Consider the following 25,274-nt stretch of genomic DNA (forward strand, 5'->3'; position numbering starts at 1 on the left):
TCTGCTCTGAATGCTGTATCCCTCTTTCTCTGATTTTTGCACTGGGAGGATGCCTCACCAGATCCCAGCTGGCTGAATGTTATGCAGAGCAAAGGCCAAAGAGCTTGACCTGATTTAACTAATTTGGTTTTAGCACCAGTTTGGATTTTGAGTGAGCGATTTCCCCTGGCAGCATAAACCAGACCCTCTCTGTGTCCAGGTCTCATTGCTGCCCTAGAAGGGCAGCGCCAGTACATGTCTCTGCCTGGAAATCCCAAACACCATTTTTAGAAAGCCCTTTCATTTTATTTATTTTCCCTTCCTGGCACAGACAGCGTCTGCGGATGGCAAAACAGCAAGGAGCTGTGTGCTGCTTGGCTATTACCTCAGGTTTAAAGTGTCTCTTCCTATCAAATGCAAAGCAGAAGAAAGCAGGGCTTTCATGCATTCTTTTTTTTTCCCCCCTCTTCCATCCGTTCTAAATTTATTTCCATGCCTTGCCGGTTTCAATCTGCATTTCCTGACCCTCTCACATCTCCAGTCACAGCCTGTGCTCTGAGCCTTCCTTTTGAGCTTGGAGTGAGTTGGGGGGGACACTGCTCTGGGGTTGGGAGGATATGATGGGGTTAAAGTGAAAGGCTTGATTTTAACAGTATAATGTGTAACCTCATAATGACTTTAAATATTGATTATTTGAAGGCCATTAGTGCTTATTGTTAAAGAAAAGTCGATACTTTTTAAGCCTTGTGAACCATTTGTCTCCTGTTAAAGGACATATCAAATTTAGCAGCATGCAGTGCAAATCCCCTAATACCCTGCTCACAAGCCTCCAGCTGGCGTATTAGGGGGAAAAAAAAAGGGGGTGGTGGTGAGGGGAGGAATATGCAGTAACACAGAATTGCTCTCTGCAAGGTAAGGACAAGGCTTATCAGATGTAATTGCCAACGGCTAAATACACATCCTCAAAGTATGGGACTGTAATTCAGCCCTTACTCAGAGAGGGGAAGAAGAGGAGGAAGGAAATTAAGGGGGGGGATGTGGAGGTGTGGAGAGGGGGTTGAAGGCTGATACGTACCTGAGAAAGCATGCAAGGGTTTGTGTTCTGGTGCACATCTGTCTAAAAGCACAGTAGCCCTTGTTAAAGTCTCTGGGGCTTTTTGCTCTGGGGTTGCCAGTACATTTCCAAGCTTCCTTGGAAGCAGTTGGCTGTATCTGTACCAGGCAGCCTGGGAGGTCTTCCCAACTCTGTGCCAGGACACGACCTGGTCATACTCCCTCCCTCCAGTGCCAGGTTTCCATGCCAAGGATCAGGCAGATGGGCTGGAGGGGGACAGCAGCAGGCTCTGACAGGTCCCGCGCCTGGACGGCCAGGGGGCTGGGTCTGTGGGGTGGCAGAAAGCATCTGTCCTTTGGGGTAGCGCAGGCAGTGTGAAGCGCTGCTCCGCGGGGGCTGTGCAGCATGAGAATCTGCTGTGAGTATCCTGCTACACCTGCTGAATATCGGTCTACCTGCAGGGAGAGGAGTCCCTTGTCCCCCAAATATTCATGAGCATACCTGCTTTCTTTCTAGGTTACCTGCTGCTCGGGACTGATGCTGAGCATTAGGGGGATGCCAGGAGAGGTACAATGACCCCTTCATGTCTGGGCACGTGCAGCCTCCCATCTCAGACTACAGGCCACAGGCTCCAGGGGTGTGACGGTGTCAGTCACGGGACCTTGGGCTGGTCCTGGTTATCTGGCCTCAGCCAGCAGCTTTGCCCTATGCGCGTGTTTGGTGGAGAGCTCCAGTGTTGCTGAGAGAACAGCTCTGGGGTCTCCATGTGGTCCACTGTGTGGGGCAGGCATGATGACAGCGGGTGTAAACATCTCCCTGAATTTTCTAAACCTTTGGACTCATCCCCAGTGTGTTTTGCTTGTGTAACGTAAGCGGTGACTGACCTCTCATGTTCAAAGTTGCTCCCGATGCCTTTCTTACAGCCCTTTTTCCAACTACCTCCAGCCCCTTCCCGAGCCACTGCAGGTGCCGTGCTCAGCCATGTGCCCGGCAATGTGATCGGGTCCCGCAGTGACTGCTTTGTCCTGCCGCCCCCTGCCCCCCGGCACCACTTACTGACCACTGCAAACTATGAGTTCATCCCTGGCCCTGAAAGGCAGGGAAGCCGCGCAGCTCTGGTGAGAGGACAGAGGGAATGAACTGCAGAGTCTTGAGCAGATGTGAATTCCTTAGGGATCAAAGTTAGGCCCTGTAGTGCAAAATTAAAGCATAAAAATGCCCTCTGATGAGCACTGGGCTGCCACCAAAGGGAGAACCTTCTGTTTCCCAGTGCCCGGTCCTGATCCCCATCGGACACCAAGCCTCCTGGGCACAGATTGTGGCGTCTTGGCTGAAATCAAGAAGCTCTCTTTGTTTTTAGCATTTCCTTCTGAGCTGTGTGCTGCCTGCACCTGGGGCTTCTGCGCATTGTCACCTCTCGGACAGGGTCCCCTCTTCTGCATATGTAAAGGGCACGGAGGGCATGGTCACAGTTTGCCTGGCTGCGGAATGGTTAAAAGCGACTTGATTTCCTAAATTGCTTCTTATAAAACGAACAGCACGTCTGCCAGGCTCGTCTCCCCATGATTACAGCTAATTACGATCGAACGGACACCTCCTAGCCCCCGTCATGCCGCTTTAATTGTCCGTTATTCATCTGCAGGCTGTCCGGGGTGGCAAAGCACTTGGCAGCCCAGCGACCGAGGCCTCGGCTAATTGTGAGGCCTCGGGGATTAGGGCAGGTGATTACACACTTCATGGTGTAATTACATAAGCATCGCTTGGCTGCTGCCCCGGCTCTGAGCCGAAGGTCACGCGCTGCGTTACCTGAGATTAATTGGAGCTGCCACTGAAGTGCGAGGTGCTGGCGGAGCGGTTATACGATTAGCATTAACATTTCAACAGCGACGGATCGATCTGTGGCTCTCCTCCAGACACAGCGAGCTGTGCAATTAGTTTAGAGGAGAGCTAGGGGAGGAAGGAGGAGGAAAGCAGAGACGGAGGGAGCCAGGGGAAGGGGAGAAGGGGAGCAGAGGCAGACGGGAAGGGGGGAGGCAGAGACAGGCACATGGGCAAGGGCTAGGGAGAAGGAGGAATTTCGGAGGGGAGTCTCAGCCTGTTCTGTGCTGTGGGTCAGTGTGTGGCGGTGTTTTGTAGTGGCAGTTGCACAGAATGAGGATAAAACTCTGCGCTGGGAAGATCTAGGGAAAGGACAGGAATCCTTTCCTTGCCCACCTCATCCACAGAGAGTCCCTGACTGGCTTTCCATGAGCCATGGTAGTAATCCATCCCTGACTGTGTGGGGTGGGGGCATGGGTGGCCAGGATTGTCACATTATCCCACACTTGGCATGGCATCCCCGCACTGAAAGGGGGGCATGGTTGTGCGTATGGTCTGGTTTTTGCAAAGTCACATGCACCTCCTTGCTCCCTTTCTCTTGCCCTCTAGTCTCTCCTGAAGCAGATTTTATAGGGAGATATTGTAAAATGAAAATAAACGGCACAGCACTTGGCTTTGCCTCTAGATGCCCTGGTGAAGGTAATAATGTTGTAAGTGGCCATCAAAAGGAATTAAGAGACGTGCAGCCGGAAAGCAGAGATTTGGTTGCAGGCTCCCAGGACAGATTTGACTAATGGAAGAGACCTTGGCTCTTATTCCCTTCCTGCCCTTTTTTTTTTTTTTTTTTTTTTTTTTTGTCTTAATTTTTTCATTTGCTTCCCCCACGCACCTCCCCGCAACAAGCAAGTGCTGCCTGCCTTGCTTCCAGGCATCGTCCTCTTCCCCACCCCTCAAACCTGCCTCTTCCAGTTTACTTGCCACCTTACATCTGCTCTACCCATTCTGGCCACCATCACCCGCTCCTTCACCAGTCATATTCCCTTCCACTGACCCTGTGACTTTTCCTGCTCACATCCCTCTCCCAGTCTTGCCTGTCTGCATCTTCCTCTGCCTCTCTTACAGCTTTTCCATCCAGAATTAAAAATCACCCCTTTTTCCAGCTAGGATGGTGATTTTTTGTGAGGTGTACCAGTCAGTCACGCCTTTCAGTCTTCGTGGACCCACACTTCAGGTCCCAAAATACAGAATGCCTTTTCACTTGTAAGGTAGTTGAGATAGAAGCCCAAGCTTGCCAAGGGGACAGGCAGGTGTAGCATCTTCAGCCTTGCTTTTGCTATCCCTGGGCAGCCAAACCCCCTTTGAACAGCACAGCTGGAAGGCCACAGAAGCAGACGTGTCAAGGTGGGAAGTATGTGGGACCTATGGAGTCCTGGCTGCTTTCTTCCCCTTCTGGTTCTGCTTCTTTTTCTATCTCCCTTTTAAAAGTTTTGCATATGGGTGAATATGTATCTTCCTATCTCAGAACAGCCTCTGGCACAGAATGCATGTCACCTGCAGAAAGGATGTTCTTCCCGAGCCTGGGCCCCCTGGGCGCTGTGGATGGAGCCTCTGGGTTTTCAACATGGATTTATTTTCTGATTTCTGCAGGGAGATATCCCACCCACCGCCTCTGCTTTCACCCCAGAATGCACCCCATATTGCCCTGGGGCCCCACTTGAGACCTCCTTTCCTTGGGGTGCCTTCGGCTCTGTGCCAGACACCAGGTGAGTGCGTACGAAATGCTGGCGGTCAGCCAGGGGAAGCGGGCAGAGGGAAGGCGCAGGCTGTGACAAACCATCCTGTAGCCTCACAGCCCAGACACGATTTCTGGGTTTCCCTGTTACTGTTGTGCTGACTTCACCCTTGGTTTTGCGGTGATAGGAGCAGGTTGCCTTGTTCTGCTCTCTCTTTTAATCCCCAGCAGCCCTCCTGGTCCCATGTTTTGAGCAGCAGGCTGCACTGCCTTGGGAGCGAGGGCATAAATGAGCCCTAGAACAGAAAGGCAGCTCCCGCTTGCCCTTTCCTGCTCAGTTAGCCCTCTGGGGAGCCGACCCTGAGTTACCCAAGAGTCAATGCTGAGATTAATAACCCCTTGGTACTGTTATCCCTGTCCCCAGGTTACGGGTTCCTGCAGCCAGCACAAGCAGAGATGTTCGCACGGCAGCAAGAGATGCTACGAAAGCAAAACCTGGCAAGGTAAAGAGTGTAGAGGGCTAGCCTGCCTGGGCTGGGGTTGGGGATTTCCTTACCTTTCCTAGCAGCAGGCAGAGCAACGTGGGGTGCTGCGCGGGGTGAGATGTGCCCAGGTGACAGAGTGGTGCCCAGGTGAGACTAGTGGAAACAAGGCGTGGGTGTGGAGGTGACACCATGGTCCTGCAAGCTCAGGTTCGGCATGGCGGGGTGTTAGCACGTCACTCGGAGCCCTCCTCCCTGACGTTCCCTCTCTGCCTCTCCCAATTTAGGTTGGAGATGTCAGCTGAGATCATCCGCCAGAAGGAGCTGGAGAATCTCCACAGGCAAAGGCTACTGGCTGGTGACCCGCTGAGCCTGCATCCCGGTTTGCCCCCAGACCACCCGGCCCTGCGCAATGTGCACGACATCCCTGAGGGCCACCCGCTGCGGGAGGAGCTCTCCCGGAGGAATGCCATGCTGGTGCTGCGGCACAATAACACTCCCCTGCTGTCGCTCAACCCCAGTGTCCCCAACAGTGCCACGCCGCCCAAGGAGCAGCCCCGGCGGGGCAGCCGCAAGTCGGCACACCACCGCGCTGAGCCGCAGGGGCTGAGTGAGGCCAAGGAGCTGGCAGAGCCCCGGGTGCGGGACGGGGCGCCGGACTGTAATGATGAGGAGATGAAGGACTCTGAGAGCGATGCGGACGTGAGCGATGAGAAGCCGGAGAGCCTGAAGGCTGAGAGCAGCAGCTCGGCTACTGAGCTTAAGGAGTGCAAAGAGACGGGCAAAGTCTGTGAAGGGGCCAAGGAGCTGGGTGAAACGGCTGCTGTCCAAAACGTCCCCTGCAGCTCCTCGAGTGCTGAGTCTCCCAGCCATTTGCTTGGACCAGGCATCAACAAAAACGAGGTGAAATATCTCCCGCCAGCCTCCATCCCACCACCTCAGCCACTGCCCTTCGGATTCCCTTACACGATGAGCCCGTACTTCCATGCAGGTGAGTGCCTGTTGCTGAGTTACTGGCTGGAGCAGCGACAGGTTTTGCGGCATGCCAGAAGTGGGATGCTTCCCCCTTCTTGTTCTGCAGTGTGGTTGCAGCTCTTTTTTCTCTGCAGGGAACCAAGCACCTCCTTTCAATTAGTATGGACCCATTTGCAGTGAAGCAAATCAAGGGTCATAAAGAGGGCCAGCAGGGACAAAGCGAATCCTGAGCGTGTGAGATCTCAATGTGATGGGCTACGGGATCTTGCAGATGCTTGGGCCTTCTTTGGAAGCCATGTTTCGGGACAGACACCAGTAAATAATGGAGGGCTTCAGGGGGAGGCAACAAAAATTATTGATGGCTGCAAGGTGCTGCCCTACAAGTGAAGGGCCAGAAGCATTGTCTCAGGGAGGGTGGCCTGAAAGGCTGTAAAGACTGTTGGGCTGTGCTCATGCGATTGCCGAGGAGTAGGGACCGGAGGGCCCAGGTTGGAGAGAAACACCCGGGTACAGCAGGACGAAGAACCAAAGGAGAGCTTGCCGGGGTGACGTGGATCTGCCCTGTGTGGGCAGAGGCCGCAGGCTGGGAGCAAGGCAGAGGCTGTTCTGCAGGGAGAGGTGTGGACAGCGCTGGGGACGTGCGGGGCTGGAGGGTGCCTGGCTGGTTCCCACATGCTCGTCTCTCCCTCTGTGCATTGCCGTGGCTTGCGGCGAGGGAAGTGAAGGATTAAGGCTGCAGCGTTTTCCTGCCTGCTGAGTGTCCTGTCTGGCACGTTTCCAGGGTAGCATGTGAGACAGCACCTTTGGGATGGGGTGTCAGAGTCCCCCGGCAGTGACTTGTAGATCTTGGCTGCCCTATGCCCTTGGGGGTGTCGGAGTTACCGCTGCTGTGCCCCTTTCCCCGGGCAGAGGTAGGTGGGCTCTTTCCCCTGCCCGTGGGGTGTTTCTCAGCCTCACAGGCACTGCTGTAGCTGCATTGGTGCTTGTTGGGTACGGCAGGCAGGCAGGGAGGTCCTTGCCAGCTCTCTGGTCCTCAGCGGTGCAGCCCCTTGGGCTGTGGAGAGGGGCAGAGGCAGGCACAGCTGGAGCTGGAAGGGAGCAGTGAGTACAGGTGGTACAAAGTGGGGCTTTGGACCCCGGTAGCTGGTCTGCCCAGGGGTCTCCAGTGGGGAGCGGGTTGGCAGCACTGCCAGCATAGCCCAGAGCCAAAATCTGCCTCAGCTAATTACTTGGCTGAGCAATTAGCAGGAGGTGGGACCTCCTGCCACACAGAAGAGGGAGAACGGGGCGAGGGGGGGGGGAGGCATGGCGTGTGGGTCGCTGAGGCTGCCTGTTTTCTATGCAAAGAGCTGCTGCGGTTGTGAATGCGGCTGCCCATCACTCATTAGAGCTGCCTTCCAACCAGGAAGGAGGAAGCGATTTTTCTATGACAGGCAGGTGGCCAACATGATAAATATTCTTGCTGCCTTGGGCTGCTGAGGCTTCCTCACAGGAGCCTTTTTCTCCTGGCCATTAAAAAGGGAAACACACGGCTCTGTGGTGCTCTTCACTTGTGTGAGGCTCTGCAGGGAGGCCAGGACTGTAGATGGGTTTCCTCCCTCCCCCAGCAATGCGCGAGTTACTGTAATAGGCCATTTATTATTATCACTTCGAATTTATATCACGATCGTGTCTTGAGGCCTCGGCAAAGATCAGGGCTGTGTTTCACTGCCCGGTTTTCGAGCACTTGTGATTTGTGGAGCCTGTTCCAGGGCTGTAGGTCTTTTCCTGAGGGCAGTTTTGCTTTTGGCTAGCTTCACATGCCGTCGCGGCTGTTAATATTGCCTGTTTGCGGGAAAGCAGCACAGAGTTTAGGCCCCGTTTTAGCTTGGCACTGTACAACTCCATGGCAGAAGCTCTCTCTCGTCTCTTCGGAAGGCAGGGCATCTTGTTCGGTGCTGCACAGCAGGCTGGTAGGGGGGCTGGGAGTCCTAGTGAATACTTATTTGTTTTAATCAACTTTTCTAAAATTCAAGGTCTTGGAATTCAGCCTCATGTTTGTACAAGTAGAAAGACTGAAGCCTGAGAGAATTAAAAAGCATTATGGCAGATAATTTCCCTGTAGCCCATCAGGAACTCACGGAGAACAACTGGTTCTTTAAAAAAAAACAAAAACAAAAAAAAAAACCCACACCAAAACCAAATAGACCTTCGGCCTTGAAAATGAACAGACTTGCAAGAAAGTGTTTTAGGCTAGCTTAATGGAAGGGAATCTCAAGAACATTTTGTTCAACAGTGTATTTGATTTAAAATAACATTAGACAAGCTCCTGCAATTAAAAAGTACAGGGTGAAAAAAATTTATTGCCACCACTGTCTCTACCCCAGAATACAAACAGAAGTAATCCTTTTTTTTTTTCTGTTTTGGAGATGCAAACAGGAAAAAAAAAATATCACTGGTGCACGACACAAAACAGTCCACTTTGCCTAGCAACAATACAACAAAATATAAGGTGGTCCTCTAAAACAGAGATATAAGTACATATGGGACACTAGTAGACAAAAAAAACCCCCCGAAATATTGAGAGCTGTATTGATCCAAATGCTGCGGGGATCGTGGGGTGTGCTGGGGTAAGGTGTGTCAATGAAAAACGTGTTACTTCGGTTCGGGGAACACAAAGCACCTACAGACAGGCAGAACCGCACCCACCTCTCCCCTGGTGCCAGATAATTTCTGTAACCCCTTTTTGCACAGGGACCGCTCCTTTGGCCCGGACGGTCACTATGTTGTGCTGTATGCTGGAGGCTGTCGTTATAAAGTAACGACCCGAACAAGGCAGGTAAGGTGGCAGGCCGAGAGGAAGAGCCAGAGGGAGGAGAGGAGGGAAGTGGCTGGCTGAAAATGACTGCTGCGTTTCAGGCAGTTCCTCTGGTCTTCCAGCACCGGGAGGCTCCTCCTTTGGAGGCACAGAGCCGTTTTCTGTCCCCACGGGGAAGAATATCGATGAGGCAGCCAGAGCTTGGTCGATTCCCTGAGCTGCCTTCTGGGGATCTGGCGGCTGCTCGATGACCTCATCTTGTCAAGGTTTCAGCAGCCTTGCTCCCCTCCTCCTCCCACCGCCCTCCTCCAGCCCCGTCCTTTGGAAAAGGTGAAGGATGGAGTGTGCAGGAGGCTAAAATCCTTCTATTGATCTGTAGTCTGGAGAGCAATTAACGCGAGCCTTCCAGTGCCCCTCCATGACCCAAGCCCTCTCTGGTGTGTGAGAAGGAGTGGGAGTGCGTGCACAGGGTGGAATGGGGAAGGGGTTAGAGAGTGGTAGCAAAACTGATTAAACCCATAGGTGGGCTGAGTTTCAAGTGGGTTTGCTTTGTGCACTGGTCTCCCAGTTGGCACCTGAATTGTCTCCTGTGATACCAGGAGCAAAAACTCACCCGTCTCCGTGCGGCAGAGGCAGCCCTGTTGCAGCCTGGCTGCCGGATTTGCAGCAGAGGTTTCCCGCACTGTGCTGACCAGAAGGGTTGTTGCTCTCCCTGACCTGTTCAGCGTTTGGCTTCTCTTCTGAAGCAGCTGGATATCAGGAGGAGGGAGGGAAATTATAAATGGGTTGCGGCATGGGTGGTGAGGGCTTTTACGTGGACACCTGTCTACAAGACACTGGCCTGGGACGATGGATTCTTTTCAGTTCTTACACGCGGGGCCCCATCTGGTGAAATGCTCTGTAATCCATTACCAGTCTCTCGGACCGTCATTTATCATAGAGCAAGACAGAGGAGGCCTGGCAGGGAATAGATGCTGCCCTTTATGCATCCTCGCAGTCCAGCAGGATCCAGTGACATGTCATTATTATAATAGAAGGTGCCTCCCTTCTAGCCACTTGGCACCTATTTATTATCATTCTCCAGACTGCCAGAGCAGTGGTGAGTGGGTGCAGCCATCCACAGAGATGGAGCAGACGGTGATGTATCTTCCTGAGGAGGGACAGGAGGAAGGACAGGAACCCTTCTGCTTTAGGGATGTTAAAATTGGAAAGGGCCGGTGACTGCGTGCAGTGTGCTGAGGGCTGGACCTGTACTAGTTGCAAATTAGAGACACACTGAGGCCAGAGGGACCACTGTGGTCAACTGCTGTGTCATCCTGCAGCAGTCCTTCCTGCCGTTATTCCTGCATCTGGTGACTTCAGATGGTTGGGAGCAAAAGGGCAGGGGGGACACCTGAATACCAGGCTCCACAACCTTGACATCAAGGGTGCTGAGGACCCTGAATGGCGACCGAGTCTTTGGAGCTACCAGGGCTGAGCTGTTCCGCAGTCATCATGAGGTTTTGGGCTTCTCTGCAGGGAATGGGAGTGTTTTGCCACTAACTTCAGTCAAAATAGGTTTCCACCCTCTAGCTTTTAAGTTCTGTGGCCGGAACCCGAAGTATTGGTATTTACCTTCCCCCTCCCAAGAATATTTCCATCAGTCAGTCCCTGTTTCCCTGTTATAAATGGGAAGGGAAAACAAACTCTCTGAGATAAATATTTTGGCTGTATTGCATTTGTCTGTGTGTGGGTATGTGGAAAATATTTCTTGTTCCCATACAGCAGGCCTGTCTTGCACTCCGTCTTGGACACAGCAGGTTACTGTGTGTGCATCTGTGTGCATCTTGACCTCTCCCTTCCTTTCTTCTGGGGGCACGACAAGACAAAGGAGGGAAAACCACAGAGAAAGGCTTCTGTAGGAGAAGCAGTTGCTACTCCAGCTCCGCTGGCAATGTCTGTAACCCTGCAAATAATCCCACGCTCAGTGTGGTTCCGGGATCACAAGCACGTGTGCAGGAGAGGGACTGTAGGGAAGCCTTACACTTTCCCCCTCATCCCTGCCAGTTGTGAATGCAGCATCTGGGCTAAATCTCTGCCCACAGCGGTGGGGACCTGGCGAAGGGCAGCGTGTGCCTGGCAGGGACTCACCAGCCTCTCCCTGTGCCGGCTGAAGTTAAACCCTGAGGATGGGTCTGGCTGGCTAGTGACTGGGGAGTTCATTCCCAAGCACTGTGTTGCTGCAACTCAATCCTTGGCTTGCTTTTGGAATAAGGAAGTACCTAATTTTAAAGCAGTTGGCTGTTACAGTCAGATCCCCTCAGAGACGCTTGCTCTGGCTGCAGATGGAGGTGTCTCGCCCAAGCATTGACTGTGCCTGGAATAACTGAGTTGGGTTTCACTTCCTCTGTTTACCAAGCTGCAGCCACTCTTCCAAAAAGGAGAAGAATTACCCCCACCCAGAGAAAGAAAAACCCTCCCCCAAAATGGCAGAAAAGGAGCCCTGAGCCATTTGAGTATTTTGTGAATTTTAACATAAGCAGCTGTGTGTTTGTCTCCTGGAAAACGGAATGCAGTAGGAATGGGAATGAGGGCTCGTGTCCATCTGTCTGTCTGGTAGGTGGGGGTGGCGAGGGGGAGGAAAGTGCTCGCTGGCTCTTTGGCCATGGCCTCTGCCTCCACCTCCCATGCTGACAGACGCCAGGCTTGCACGACAGCCGATGGTTTTCTCTGCAACTGTTATCAGACACACAGAAGTCTTTGAAGCTTTTTATAGCTGGAAAAAGAAGGGGTGTGAAGTGAGCAAGGGGCTGCCTGGCCTCCGGGGGATGGAGGGTGGCGAGGTGAGGGGCAACGAGCTCCCCGTACTCGGCAAGTCCCAGCCAGGCAGAGCTGTCCTGGGGAGCAGCAAGCAGAGCATCTTGCGAGCCCCGTGCAAGCACGAAGGAAAGATTGCGGTAGAGATGAAGGATACGAAGGAGGTGCAAAATGTCTGATTGCTGCCCACAGCAAGGCAAGCACGCTGAGGGTCCCGGGCTGGTCAGAAGCGCTCAGCAGAGAGGCCTGCAGGGACATGTCTGAGTCACCGAGGTGTGGGGAGAGAGAGGGACAGCCCCATCCCTGCTCCAGAAGGACAGGTAGAGCTGGCAGAGGTGGCAGGCCTCCTGGCTCTCCCCACAGCTCCAGCCAAGGTGTCCTGGCCCTGGGGCTGGTGCCCATCTGTTTGCCCTGGCTGTGCATCTGAGAGATGCAGATGTGTCCCCATCTGCTGGGGGCATGTGGAGCTGTGGCGGGCCCGGGGCTGGTGGCCCTGGCGCTGCACCGGGGGGGGTGCCCGTCACCCGCTCAGTGCTGGGCGGGGGGTGCAGTTTCGGTTGCAGCAGCCGTTGCTGTCTGGCTTCGCTGGGGCGGTGGGAGGGCATGTGGTGCGGCGCGGAGGACGAGGCTGGGCCGGGAAGCAGGAAGCGGGGAGCGGAAATGTGGTGGAAATGGTTACACAGCACCTGACCGCTTCTTGCGCAGACTGCTGGTGTTTCAAATGCATCTTATTGGCATGATGACTTCCTCTGTAAATCCTGTCCTTTTCCTGTTACCCTGGACTGTGCTGGCGGCTTTGCTGTTGGCTCTTTCTGTGCCTCTTGCCTCTGAACTGGTGCGTTCCCCCAGGGAACCGGCCACTCCTCGTTCTCCCGGCTCCTGCTCCCTGCCGCGACTCTGTTGCGTCCCCCTTTACCTTGTCGCTGTTTGCAGAAGCGCTCTCTGACCTGCTGTGGCCAGAGCAAAGGAGTCGAAGCCAGGGGTTGCGTCCGTGGTGCTGATCACACACCTCAGGGAAGCACCTTAAGCCTGCAGGACCGATAATTCTGTCATGATAGACCCCTGGGAGAAACATTTTTTCTGGTAATTTCTTGCTTCACGCCCTGAAGCGTAATAGTGTAGCCCCTCATAAACTCTTTCTCTACCCACTATAATCATGGATGTTCACATCCCTATAAATGTCCTCCGGGTTGCGGTGTGAATGGCATCATGCAGCAGTGAGTTCCACAGGCCGATGGTGCCTTCCCACCCCCGAAGTGGTGGTTTCTGGAACTAGGTTTCTTCATTACTTGTTTCTGCATTTTTTCCTTTTACGTGCTGCAGTCGATACCTGGCTGGCGTTTCTCTCGCTGTCCTTATTCTCTGTGCCTCTCTTCCGGCTCCTCTTGGCTCCAGCCCAGCTTTCTCCCCATGTGCACGTCCTGTGCTGTCAGGCACGGGCAGCACGGGGGGGGGGGGGGGGTGGGGCTCTCTTCCACCCTTTTGGAACCCATCACCTTCGTCTCTGCTGACAGGGCTGGGACCTGAACCGCTGTTGCGTTTCGGAGAATTGACATGTCAGCTTGAACCGAGCTGTGCTGTCTTTGGAGTGTCGCAGGGGCTGGCAGGGGTCATCCCATCACCCGTCAGATGCTTGGCCAGGAGAGATGCCCAGCTCCTGTGGCGGAGCAGAGAGCAGCGCGCTCCGAGACAGTGGCTGTGTTGGGGCAGACCGAGCCGATGGATGTTTCAGGCTGGGGTGGATTGAAAATGAACGCTTTGAAAGAGCAAGATGTTCTCCAGCGATTCGCGCTCCGGCAAGGCAGTGGGCCACCAGGGAGAGGCATCAGGGCCTGTTACCATTCGGAGCACGTAGCCAGGAGAAGGGTTGAGGGAAAGAAACCCACAGGGCAGTCAGAGTTTTCCGCTTTGCGGTGCATGTGGAGAAACACTCCTTCAGGGTTTTTCTTTTCTCTCCCCTCCCCCAATTTCTTCCCCACAGCTGAAGAACGTTAAACACATGAAATGCATTAGCTAGGATTTTTCCTTTCCCCTGCCCCCCTTTCTAAGCTGGGGACCTCCAGGAGGAAGAGGCCTATGAATTGACCCTGCCCAGTGCTTTAATTGACAGGTCATTAAAGATGAATGTGTGGCTAGAGAAAAATATTCAGATTGCAGGCTAGTTGTTGTCCGTGTGGGATTTTAATGATTTATGTTTCTTTCTCCTCCCCTGCTTCTTACCCTCCCCCAACTCCAAACAATCCAGGCACCATGGGAGGTCTGTTTCTGGATGGTGAGGAAAGCCCTGCGCTGGAAGACATCAGCAAATGGACGGTGGAGGATGTATGCAGCTTTGTGTCCAGCTTGTCTGGCTGCACCGAGTACACTCAGGTAAATCTCTTAACAGCCTCAAGCACATCATAGGAGGAGCATCCTCCCTGCGAGCCCCTGTTCTCTCCCTCCTGTCTGTGCCTATTTGACTTGCAGTGTCCCTCCCAGGAGAATCATTTAGGTTGGAAAAGATCTTTAAGGTCACCAAGTCCAGCCGTTAACCCAGGACTGCCCAGCCCACCACAATATAAGCCAAAGGTGTATCTTAGAGCCCTGCAGGGGCTTTTTGTTTTTTTTTGTTTTTTTTTTTTTTTCTCCTGGATTGCTAAATAGCTACTTGCTGCCAGCAAAGACCCTGAGAAGGTGTGTGATGGGCGTCGCGGATGGACGGCAATAAGCAGCGAGTACAGCAGGAGAGGATAGGAGCAGGGGCAAAGTCAGGAGCGAGCATTCGAGTGGCAGGGTTGATCGTGGTTAGTGACTTAGTGTCACTGTCTCTCCCTGTCCAGCTCATGCTTTTAGAAGCTGTCCTGTGTTCTGTGGCAGAGGTGGGCATAGTGGTGGCTTTGTGTGGAGTGGCTGTACTGAGGGACGGGCTGTCACATAGTCCCTGCATCGGGGTGGGCAGCTTGTGGTACCAGCCAGCCTGGCAGAAGGTGCTGCGTTCTCTTGCCGCACACAGAGCGCTGCGGGGACAGAGTGGGGTTGCAAGAGACCCTGACTGCACAAGTGTCAAAGTAACCTCCATGCTTACACTGTAGAGCAGGGGTCCTCAAACTACGGCCCGTGGGCCGGATACGGTCCCCCAGGGTCCTCAATCCGCCCTCGGTATTTACAGACACACACACCCCCCCGCCGGGGGCTGGGGGGGAAACCAAGCAGCCGCAGATGACGGCCTGCCACTGCATCCGCATGCCGGCCCCCTGGTTAAAAAGTTTGAGGACCCCTGCTGTAGAGCGATAGCGACTGTGATTTTTAAGCTCATTGTAGCAGAGTTGAAACGTCCATCAGTAATGGGGGCTTCATAAAGCCTGCTCAGTGTGAGATCATGAGGTGCAGTACAAAAAACAACCCTGTGTTTTTTGCTTCTGCATCTTCTAGAGTCCATTATAAATGCCCCATTAAGAGAATGCGCCAGCTACGAAGGCACAGATTCCTGAGCTGTCTGGGACACCCTTGTAAAGGGGCTCTGGTGTGCTTAGAAGGGAGGGACTGAAAGTAGCAGAGATAGAGAGGCAAAGGGCCAAAGTTCAGAACAATCCAGCCTTTCAGCGGAGAGACATCCTAGGCTGACAAGGTCTTGCAAGGAAGGAGAGCAGGAGTCAAGCTTTCCAAAGATGCCACTTCAAGAGAGGAGACTCCCTGATGGACAGCTAAGGAGTGCAAAGCTGTGCTTTGACATCCAGGCTGGCTGAAATCTGATTTCTAAAACTCTGCCACCTCCTCCCCTTTGGCCCTTGCTGTCTTTCCCTCTACTAGTTGTGTTAGGCAAGTGTCCTCTCCCAGAACTTACACCCTGCTCCCAGCTGTTTGGGAAGGTGAAGCTCAGCACTCCTGCCTCTGCTGGAACCACCTGTTAGGAGAGCAGTGTGCTTACCTGGCCCTTGGGAAGTAATTCCCTTTAGGTTATGCTGATTTGGCAGCGTGCTATGGGGAAACGTGTGTGCTTTTGCATCCCTCCGGAGGGGATGGGGGAGTGGAAACCTGGAATTGCCCTACACCTCCCCTTTGCTGCTCAGGTGATGGGATATCATGTGTTTTCAATCTAAAGTCTGTCCTTCCTTGCGCCCTAACCATGATGCTAATCCCATCACAACATGCTTTGATAAAACCACCTGTAAAACCAGTGCACTTTGGAGCAAGCGGCTGTGCCTGCACGCGAGAGGCACTGTTCAGGAGAGTGAATGCTTGTTACAGGGATGGGGTACATGTAACATTCCCCAAGAGGAATGACAGAGATTTGGCACGTGCTTGGGAGCGGATCAGGCTGACTGGGTGTGTGGAAGAGAGATGGGTCAGTTTCTGATGATGCAGAGAGGGAGGGAAAGGACTGCTTAAAAAATGATGGTGGATGGATGGGTGTTTACAGGAACAAGAAGCAGCAGGTCTGCAGGTGTAGAAGCTGGTTCAGGAGCTGGGCTTAGTGAGGATGATAAGGGGATGGGTGGTGGGTTCAGGAGAGTACATGTGGGTTGCAGTGCGTGTTGAAGAGAGCTCAAGCAAAAGGCTCTGAAGCCAAAATATACAGCTACTGGCATTCCTTATTACCCCCCACCCCAGATAGCATGCTCTTGCACTGGTGGTATTGCAGTTTATCTGCATTCCTGCACTGGGGAATGAAATTCAGAGTTGCCTGGAAGCTTCTGAATTAGGCCTGTAGGAAATGTGCAGAAATCTTTAACACAACCACCTTGCAGAGGGATCATCCATTTACACCTTCCATGCCAGCTCCTGGTATACCAGTGGGGAAGAAATCAATAGCTCGCTGAGACAAAGGTTCAGCAATCTTCTCAGTGCATTGCAAACAAAATGTTTTACGATAATGGGAGCTGCTGTAAACAGCCTCCTGTCGTGGAGGTGCATTATATAGGGGGTGCATGGCTTAAGGGATGATGCGTTTTTATGCTCTAGGGTTATATGCTTAACAGGTTTTTTACTATGTGAAAATGCCAGTGTTCAAGGGTGACCCAGCTCCATGGCTCTAAACTGCAGAGCTGTCTGTGTTCTCTTCTCCAAAACCACAGCTGCCGGGGAGGTCTGGCACTGGTCTGCAGGCCTCTCCTGCCAGGAAAACCCAGCAAGAGTTTGGTGGTATGCTGTGCATTTAGAAACATGTTTCAGACAAACAAGAAAATTTCAGCAAACACAAAAGTTGCCATGCCTGATTTCAGCCCTTGACAATATTCAGCTTTGTCTCTGCAGCGGATCAAGACCTGTGGGACACCCAAGGGGGATGCTTTTCTCAAGTTAAGGCTTTTTGTGGAGAGTTTTAGTGCAGAGTGAAAGGAAGCTTTTGGCTCCCAGCCACACTGGCTTCAGAGGAAGGAAAAGAAATCGGTATAGTAAGTTTTGCTAGGTCAAAGAGCAGATACACATGCTGCAGTCATGAGCAGCTTTGCTTGTGGAGTCCAGCAATAAAAACCACTTGCAACAGCTCAGCTGCCTTGGCTGTAACAGCCACTGCCACTCTCCAAAGGGATGGCTCTGGGCTACGGTTGGCCGCTGAAGAAGCAGCCATTAGAGTAAATTGAAACACCCTCCCTTGCCATAGTGTTTAGTAATAATAATGCTATGCATAAGCCATGCATGGAGAGAGACAGCAGGATCAGGCCCCACAGACAGTTCATTTGGGCAAGCATCCAGCATGAGCTGGGGTGGGGAAAAAAAGCTGTGGAGCGGAGGTGTGGTTTAGTAAGAGAAAACCAGCATCTGACTGACATCTCGCAGAACCAAAGGGAACCTGCTGGCTAAATTACCAAGCGATGGCAGTTTGCTCTTGAAGTATTAAGCCTTTACGTCCAGAATAAACACCCAGGGGAAGCTGGTGTAACTGCAGCCCTGCTCTGTATATGAAGAATGGAGCAATAAGACCACGTATCCAGACCTTAACCTTTATAACGTAGTACATGAGGTGGAAAACCTTTGTATGACCCTGTCATTTGAAACAGAGGCAAAAAAAGTATTTTTGCCTGTCCCTAAGAATGTGTTAAAATGGTACAGTTTTGCATGGCTGGGGGTATTAGAATGCATTCGTATGAAACTGCCATTTTACAAGGCTGTGCTAGCCCTGCTGTCATTTCTGTGATTAAACCCATGCACTTGTCCAGGGTCTGCCTCACGCAGCTAACCAGGAGAAGAGGTAAGAGTCGTGCCGTATTGTTGACGGACACTGGCTGAAGGGCCAGCGCGGCTGGCTCAGTAGGCTCATGCCACGTTTAGTGGTACCGCTTGGCTGCCTCAGTACAGTGGTACTGCAATATTTATTAGTCTATGTTGCTAGAAGTGTTGAGGAAAAAGAAAGGGCCCAGTGCTGAAACAGGAGGGCTCATCTCTGATCCCAGGTGGAATCAGAGTCTGGGATACCGGTCTGGGTATCGAGAGCCACTGCCAAACAGCACGGCTGACTGCATTCTCCTGCCTGCTTGCATGTCCTAGGCATAGTTGCAATATATGACAGGCAAAGGAGGAGATAAAAAAAAAAAAAAAAAAAAAAGTGTAAAACAGTGTTGCACATGAATCTAACCTGCAGATGTGCCTCACAGATCTGTTTATGTATTTTGCCTGGAGACTCTTTTGGAAATTAGCAGCTTTGAGAAGGAAATGCATGAACAAGCAAGTTCCTTCTCAGTTGCATATGCCTCACTGAAGACTGCAAATACTTTTGGAGTCTACTGGGGTCAACTTTTTCCAAATATTCACACAAGTGTGAGTGACTAGGATTTGCCAAAATTCAGATTCTTACCTTTTCTCCTATGTCTTCTGCCCTTTATGTAGTTGGGGTAGGACCTCTGGGCATGTCATTCTTCTTTCTCAAGTCTGCCGTCGTATGCTGTCAGCTGGGCTTACTCATAATGTTGCACTTAGGTCAGCTGCTTTGGTTGCTAAACCTGGGGATGTTCCCCAGAGAAAAAAATTCATGTCCCATCCCAGCATTAAAAAAAAAAAAAAAAAAAAAGTAATGCTTTATCTAAATTGGCCCAACCAGCCCTAATTTCACCTTCTCACGTGTTTCCTTTTACTTGTTGGCTCCTAGCTGTGGATACAGGATTGTATATACCTGTCATATTAACAGGGGCCCGCTTCACCACCGAGGCTCTCAGAAGCTACCTCTTCTACAGCACCCTTCTGTGCAACGGCAAGGCAAGCGCGTCAGATAAGTCACTGTCATTTCTAAGCCTGGACCTGTGTTCTGGTTTCTTCCAGGTATTCCGAGAGCAGGCCATTGATGGTGAGACCCTGCCCCTCCTAACGGAAGAGCACTTGCTGAACAATATGGGGCTCAAACTCGGACCTGCACTGAAGATAAGGTCACAGGTAGGAAAACGGGCTATGTAGCAGTAAGTGGTGCGCTTTAAAGTTGTCCCTAGTCGGAATAGGGCTGTCAAGAGACCTAAGTCTATTGAATATAATTTATTAAGCAGTAACTGTTCAGTTATTTATTTGTAATTATGGTTTCAAGAAAGCTTGATGTGTCCTCCAGAATGTTCCATATCCTCACCTGGAGCCAGTCATTTCAGGAAGAAAACACAGGTGGTATTCAGTGCCCGGGGCAGAAGCAAACAGTTCAGAATAAGTGGTGGGAGGGAGTAACAGGGATGCAGTGGGCATCTCCTAAAATGGACCAGCTCCTGCCAGAAAAGACACATTAATTAGGCTGTTCCCACAAATACCGACCAGGAAGGGAGAAAAGCTGTAAACGCTGAGGCAAGGTAGATTGTTTAAAATCAGTTGAACCTGAAGGTAGTTACCCTGAAGTACCTAGAGACTGGGTAAAGCCATCTCAGGAACCTGCTGTCTCTTTTTTTTCTCTAGACTGGACACAAGGCCTTGTGCTGCTCGTTTTCCTCATAACTAGGTGGCTCTTGGTGCTTCTCCTTTTTAGCGAGGCTTGAAGCACAAATGCATTTAACATGTCTCAGCATCATCTGTTGATTACTTTCCCTCCCCAGTGAGTAATGGACCAGTTCTTTCCCTTCTCTGTGCTAGTAATAGACTTCTGTAACATTTTTACCTCTTGCTAGTCATAGCTTACTGGTCTTGCTGATGGGCCATGCCATCCCCCTCCCACGCTGCACCACTTCCCCCACCCCACCCTCCAGCTTGTGCTATTTGCTTGTATTTTCATACACTGGAAGTATAAATTATACTTGCCTCTGCTGAGTTACTCAAGTTCTCTCTTTTAGGGAACTGTATTTCATCCTCAACAGACTAGTTTGCTGTTGTGCCCTTATAGCGATGGTGGTTCTTCTTAAAATACCTTCCCCCCAGCCCCCTCCCTCTATGACATGGCTCCCAAGTCCCTGCTTGTAGAGGGCTGCTTTCGTAAAATTGCTTCGCTATTCACCAGCAGTCACGGCAACTTCCATTTGAGTTGCCTCCACTTCCTCTGGGTCGGACTCCAATCTAGAAGAACATCTCCACTAGCTTCTTCTTTATCCATTTAACAATCGGAAAATAGCTTCTGACACATGTCAAGAACAGGCTGTTCTATTATATCCCCTAGGGTATTATGTCATGCAAATAGTTAGGACAGTAATGTGCATGTGCACATACATGGGTTGCACAGACAGTCGCTATTCTGGCATAGTCTCCCTAACCCACAAGCTATACATTTGTTACATTATGTTAAAACAATAAGAGCAACTTTACTGCTTTCCCTACAGCCCTCACTGTTTATGAGGGGGCTAATAAAAAGGTTCTGTGGGCAACTGTTCCCTGTGGGTCAATTCAGTAGGAAATAAAACTCGTATATTTCTTAAAAAACAGAGAACCCCAAATAGCTCACAGACATTCTGAGATTGGATTTGGCAGGGGGAATATGGGATATGGGCTGAAACTAGAAAAACCCTGCTTCAATTTAATCAATAGTGTTTAAAGTTCTAGTGTAAGGCATGGTTGGGGGGGAGTAAGTGGGGAGCAAAGTCCTGATGTTGCTAACTGAATAATGCTGCAGTTGTCTGGTTTGAACACAAGCCTGTGTTTCTCTTTAAGCTTAAATGTGAAACAGCTGTGTAGGTGCTGGAAAGTTGTGGGGCCTTTGGCCCTTGCTGGGAGGCGAGAACTGCTTCAGGAGTTTTCTTCAGTACTGCAGAAGGGAGAGGCTGCAGGCTTATAGCTTCCTTTGCAGTTAACAGCAGCCACCCTGTAGCCAGATTGTTTTTTTCTCCCCCACCCTGTTGTCCCAGCCCCCCTTGTCTCCCCTCTTAAGAGCAATTCCAGCTCTTCAGATGCGGACATTGTGTACTGTCCGCCAGGCCAGCACCCTGGGCTGGGTTAGTGAAGGGAGAGCAGAAGTGTTGCATCGAATTGTCCATCCAGTGGTGCCTGTTAACAACAGATGTGGTAGGAATTGCTCAACCCTCTTCACCTGATGCACCTTCACCTGAAGGCAGCTCCAGCCAGGTGTGCTCCCAATGCCTCGTGTAGCAGAGATGCCTAGGAGCTGCTGCTTACCACCACTGTGTATCACTCACAACAGGGGTGCGCTGGGCTCCATGAAAGATGAAGAGCGCCGTCACAGTTGTGCACGCAGCCTTATCTAGCCGGGGAAGCAGGCTGCAAGTTTCCATAGTCCCCTGATGAGATGGTGAGATCCAATTATTTCAGATCAGAGGCTGGACTTGGTTCAGCTTTAGATTGCACACCCTTTCAGCCCTCACCTCAGCAATACCTTCAGTCTCATTCTAGCCAAAGAACACGGACATATGCAAAACACGTCACAGGAAAAGGGCCTGCACTGCAAGTCCCAGCACATCTTTAGCCTGAGACATGATCTATAGGGTAGACCCTGTAGCTCCAGCAGTACTTTGGTGCATGGCACCAAAGCGCCCTGTGAAACAGAGCTGGGGAGCACTACTGTAGGACACAGAGTCCTTTAGAAAAAAAGAGAGAGGAGGAAACCATCCCTGGTCTTCTCTGTTAAGTCACCACTAAGGGTTGTTTTGGGGCTTTTTTTGCAGATTGGGAATGGTAGCTCTTCATTCAAATGATGTGACCTAGCTCTTCCATCTGCAGTTCACTTTGGAGTACAGAACCTGGGCTTGCTGCATGAAAATGCAGCCTCTGTGGGTTTCTGAAGACAGTTTGTGCACATTGTCATCCCTTTTTGCGTGTCCCCCCGCATTTATTTTTTTTCTTTTCTTTTCTTTTTTTTTTTTTTTTTTAATAGGTTGCCAAGAGAGTGGGCAGAGTTCTGTACATGGCAGGCTTCCCCATGGCTTTCCCACTGCAACCTCCTGGTTTACGGCCACCGGAGCGGGACCTGCCCCCAGCTGATCTCCGGCCATCCTCCACCGGCAGCGTGGCCTCCCCCTTCAGCAGTGGCCTGCCCTCCGCCAGCCGTGTCTCACCAAAGCAGGAAAATGGAAACCCCTCCATCATTGCTGGGATCAATGACACCACAAAACCTCCATCTTAACTGCAGGACAGCTCTTGACTGCTTCTGGAACTGAGATTCAGTTGAACAAACTGAAGGTAATGCATTTTGAGAGACCAGGAGAGCCTCCCTCAGCAGTGTGAGACACAGGAGTGAGGAAGGGAGGTTTTTAATTTTTTTGGATGCGTATGTTTTTTTGTTTAAAGAAAGAAGAAAATCAAACAAAAGTCCTAAAAACTGTAAAAAGGGAAGGAAAGAAAACTATCCAAAGATGTACTGAGACAACGCAAGTGAAGAGAAAGAAAATGTTTCTAGAGGATGGCAGCACCGTTCCCATTCCCTTTCACACCCCTTCTCGCTCACCAGTCTGAGATGGAGACCCATGGACAGGGAATGAACGTTTTTCTTTGCCTTCAAAGAAACATGGCTTTCAGGAACTTCTGGGTATGACTCCAAGCAGGCAAGGGGAATGGGCACTGCTCCTCCCAATGGTACTCAGCACCCCTGAGCAAAAAAAACCCATCAAAAATGAAACCAACCACCTTCCCAGCTATCTCCTCCTCCCTGGAAATGGTACTCAGTTCCTCATTCAGGTGTCTATGCATCTCTAGCAACTTCTAAAACAATACCAAAGACAGACAAAAAGAAGAAAAAAAAAAAAAAAAGGGGAAAAAAAAAAGAGAAAAAAAAAAAAGGCAAGTTCCGGTCCATGTTTACTTCAGTGTGGATGGTACGGCACAGGCAGCTCAGTGCTGTCCCACAGGCTAGGGCATGCCCTCTTCCCTGGCACGTTGTCCCTGTCAGCACACACAGAGAATGGACTCTGCCTGTGCTCCAGCCCTGCAGAGGTGGGGGTTTTTTCCTATTAGATGTTTTGTTTTAAAAAGAAGAAAAAAGTGTGTGCTTTGGTGGGATGAAGGGTCACAGCCCTCACTCCAGTGTGGCCCCCTCCCTCCTTCACGTGTACAACAGACTCATTTATACATTTGGGGTGGGGTTTTTTTGTTTGTAGGGTTGGTTTTGTTCTTTTTAAAGCCTTGTTACAGAGGTGGATGTAGTTGCACATTCTGGCCTGCTGTGGACCATGAGACAGATACCTGTGCGTTCCCTGAGGAGGGGGAGGGATGTTGGGGGATTCAGGCTAAAAACAATGGATAGAGTTTTTACTACTGTGAATGAGATGGTAACTCCTGGGGGTGACCTCCTGTGACTTGTACAGTTGTGAACAACAAGCACATGTGGTACTGTTCTCTCTCCCCCCCCCCCCCTTTTTTTTTTGTTTAAACATTGCACGTGCTACCGTTTTTCTTACAAAATAGCTTGGTGGTACATTAGCTTCTTTATATTGTAAAAAAAAAAAAAAAAGTCATTATCCATCACATCACGATAAAAATGCTTTCCAGCAATCAATTTAAATAAAAAAGAAAAACACTTAATTTACAAATGGTACCTAGCTTCCTGAGCTCCTTGCAAGTGATTGCTTTACGCAATGTCTCCTTTCTTTCACTGTGTACACTGGGGCCATATGCCTTACCGCTGGTGTTAGTAACTCTGTGTGTGTTAGCGCTACTACATTTTTGGCCTAAAAACCGATCCGAGGGTTGGTTCACAGCTGCCAAAAGGCAGAGAGCATCTTGCCCAGCTATGTTAGAGAAAGGAGGAAAAGCAACTCCTTTCTCTTTTGGAAAAAAAGGTAAGTTAAAACCTTTTTCTTACAGTTGGGGCCTTACAAGTCATCTCTGCAGTCATATCCCAGGCTCCCTTTTGTAATTGCCTTTACCAGCTGTAGGGAACCTCAGCCTTGAGCATGCCCAAACCCCTAATGAAGCAGCTGGTGCATTGGCCTCCTCAGAGTGGGCTATAAACGATAATAATAATGATGATAATCGTGATGTCCATAATAAAACCCAAATTACTAATTTCTGAGGTTACTTCCTCCCCCTTACAGGAAAAAGGGTATCTGGGTGCATGTCTAGGAAGGGCAGGTCTAGTAATTACTGTAACTGCAGAACGAAGCCCTCGCCAACCCTATTCCTGCCGCTAAGCTCCAAAACTCTGAATGAAGCTGTATGAACACTGTACTACAGCAGTAATTACCCATGTGGTAACGATGTCTGGAAGCGGGAAAGGAGCAGCACTCGATGTAGGACAGGAAGAGCCTAATTACCTCTTTACATACACCAAGTTGTTACCGCTTACACATGTGGGTAAGAGGGAGACCACTAGTCAGGCTATAGTACACATTAGTAAGTTTGGGTTTTCATCTGCAATAAGGCAATGTTTTTGAGCTGTGGTTCTTCTGAATCCATGAAAACAGAACTTAAGAAAAAAAGGAGAAGTTTTTCTTTTTACATGTTTTTTAAAAAAGCATCTTTTCCTCTTGTGGTGTGCAGGAGTAAAGATGCCTGGAGGGGAGGATGTAGGCAGTGCAGAAAGCAGAGATGGCTGTGTCTGTGCAGGTGGCTTGGCCACCCCTAGTGCTTACAGACAGCTATTGACCTGACTGAATGATGGCAAAGAATAAAAATTTTATTTAGTCTTGGCCCCCTATCTTCTTTTCTAAAAATCTGCATTAACAAATAACAATGCTCTCAAAAGGCACAGTTAATTTTCAGGAGTGACTCTGTCAAATACGCCCTAAGAATACTTAACAGCAAATACCCTCTATTGCCAGTTTATTTTCCAAATAAATTTGTTTCCTAGCTGCCAGTCCTACAAACTAACAAGAGATAAGCTGTTTATATTTTCCCAGCAGATCACAAATTGCATTTACCCACCTTGAGCTACACAATGTTCTCCCACAAGCACCACTCCTACAGGAAGACATGTAATGAGCTGCATCTAGAAGCTGCCCAGGTGATGCAGTAGTTGGCTTTGAGGTCATAAAGAAAGGCTGGGTGCCCAAGACAGCCTGCAATCATCACTACTGTTTTCAGGACTCAGAACAAAACCGTGTTGACCACCAGCATCAGCAGCTAGGACCGGCCTTAGAAGGAGGTGATTTTATGTCACTGTGGATAACAATATATCTGTTTACAAAACACAGGCTCAGACTTGTCCATTGTTTTTGCTAAGCAAATGCATCCCAGGCAAATCCAACAGCCATCACAAAATGAAAGTATGTTTCCTGCATTATTATTTTGCCTCTTCTTATTCCTTCCCGCCTGCACAACCTCCCATCTCTGTGCCCACCCTCCTCCGTATCCTAAGGCGCTTTAAGTAAAGTTAACTTCTTT

At 50.6% G+C, this 25,274-nt stretch overlaps 1 protein-coding gene across 9 annotated transcripts in view; it reads left to right on the forward strand.

The window, feature by feature from the left end:
• SAMD11 (sterile alpha motif domain containing 11) overlaps positions 1 to 25,170 on the forward strand; it is a 132,511-nt gene extending 107,341 nt beyond the window's left edge. For all 9 annotated transcript variants that reach the window (XM_080380032.1, XM_080380034.1, XM_080380033.1 and 6 more), the window contains 6 exons: positions 4,499 to 4,614; positions 5,008 to 5,086; positions 5,353 to 6,056; positions 13,879 to 14,003; positions 18,867 to 18,977; positions 21,832 to 25,170. In XM_080380032.1, the coding sequence (XP_080236158.1) occupies positions 4,499 to 4,614; positions 5,008 to 5,086; positions 5,353 to 6,056; positions 13,879 to 14,003; positions 18,867 to 18,977; positions 21,832 to 22,080 (1,384 nt within the window). In that variant the 3' untranslated portion in view covers positions 22,081 to 25,170. The remainder of the gene's footprint in view (positions 1 to 4,498; positions 4,615 to 5,007; positions 5,087 to 5,352; positions 6,057 to 13,878; positions 14,004 to 18,866; positions 18,978 to 21,831) is intronic.
• Positions 25,171 to 25,274: the final 104 nt, after the last annotated feature.

Source organism: Falco punctatus, assembly GCF_963210335.1.
Source record: "Falco punctatus genome assembly, chromosome: 3".
Lineage (NCBI taxonomy): Eukaryota > Metazoa > Chordata > Aves > Falconiformes > Falconidae > Falco > Falco punctatus.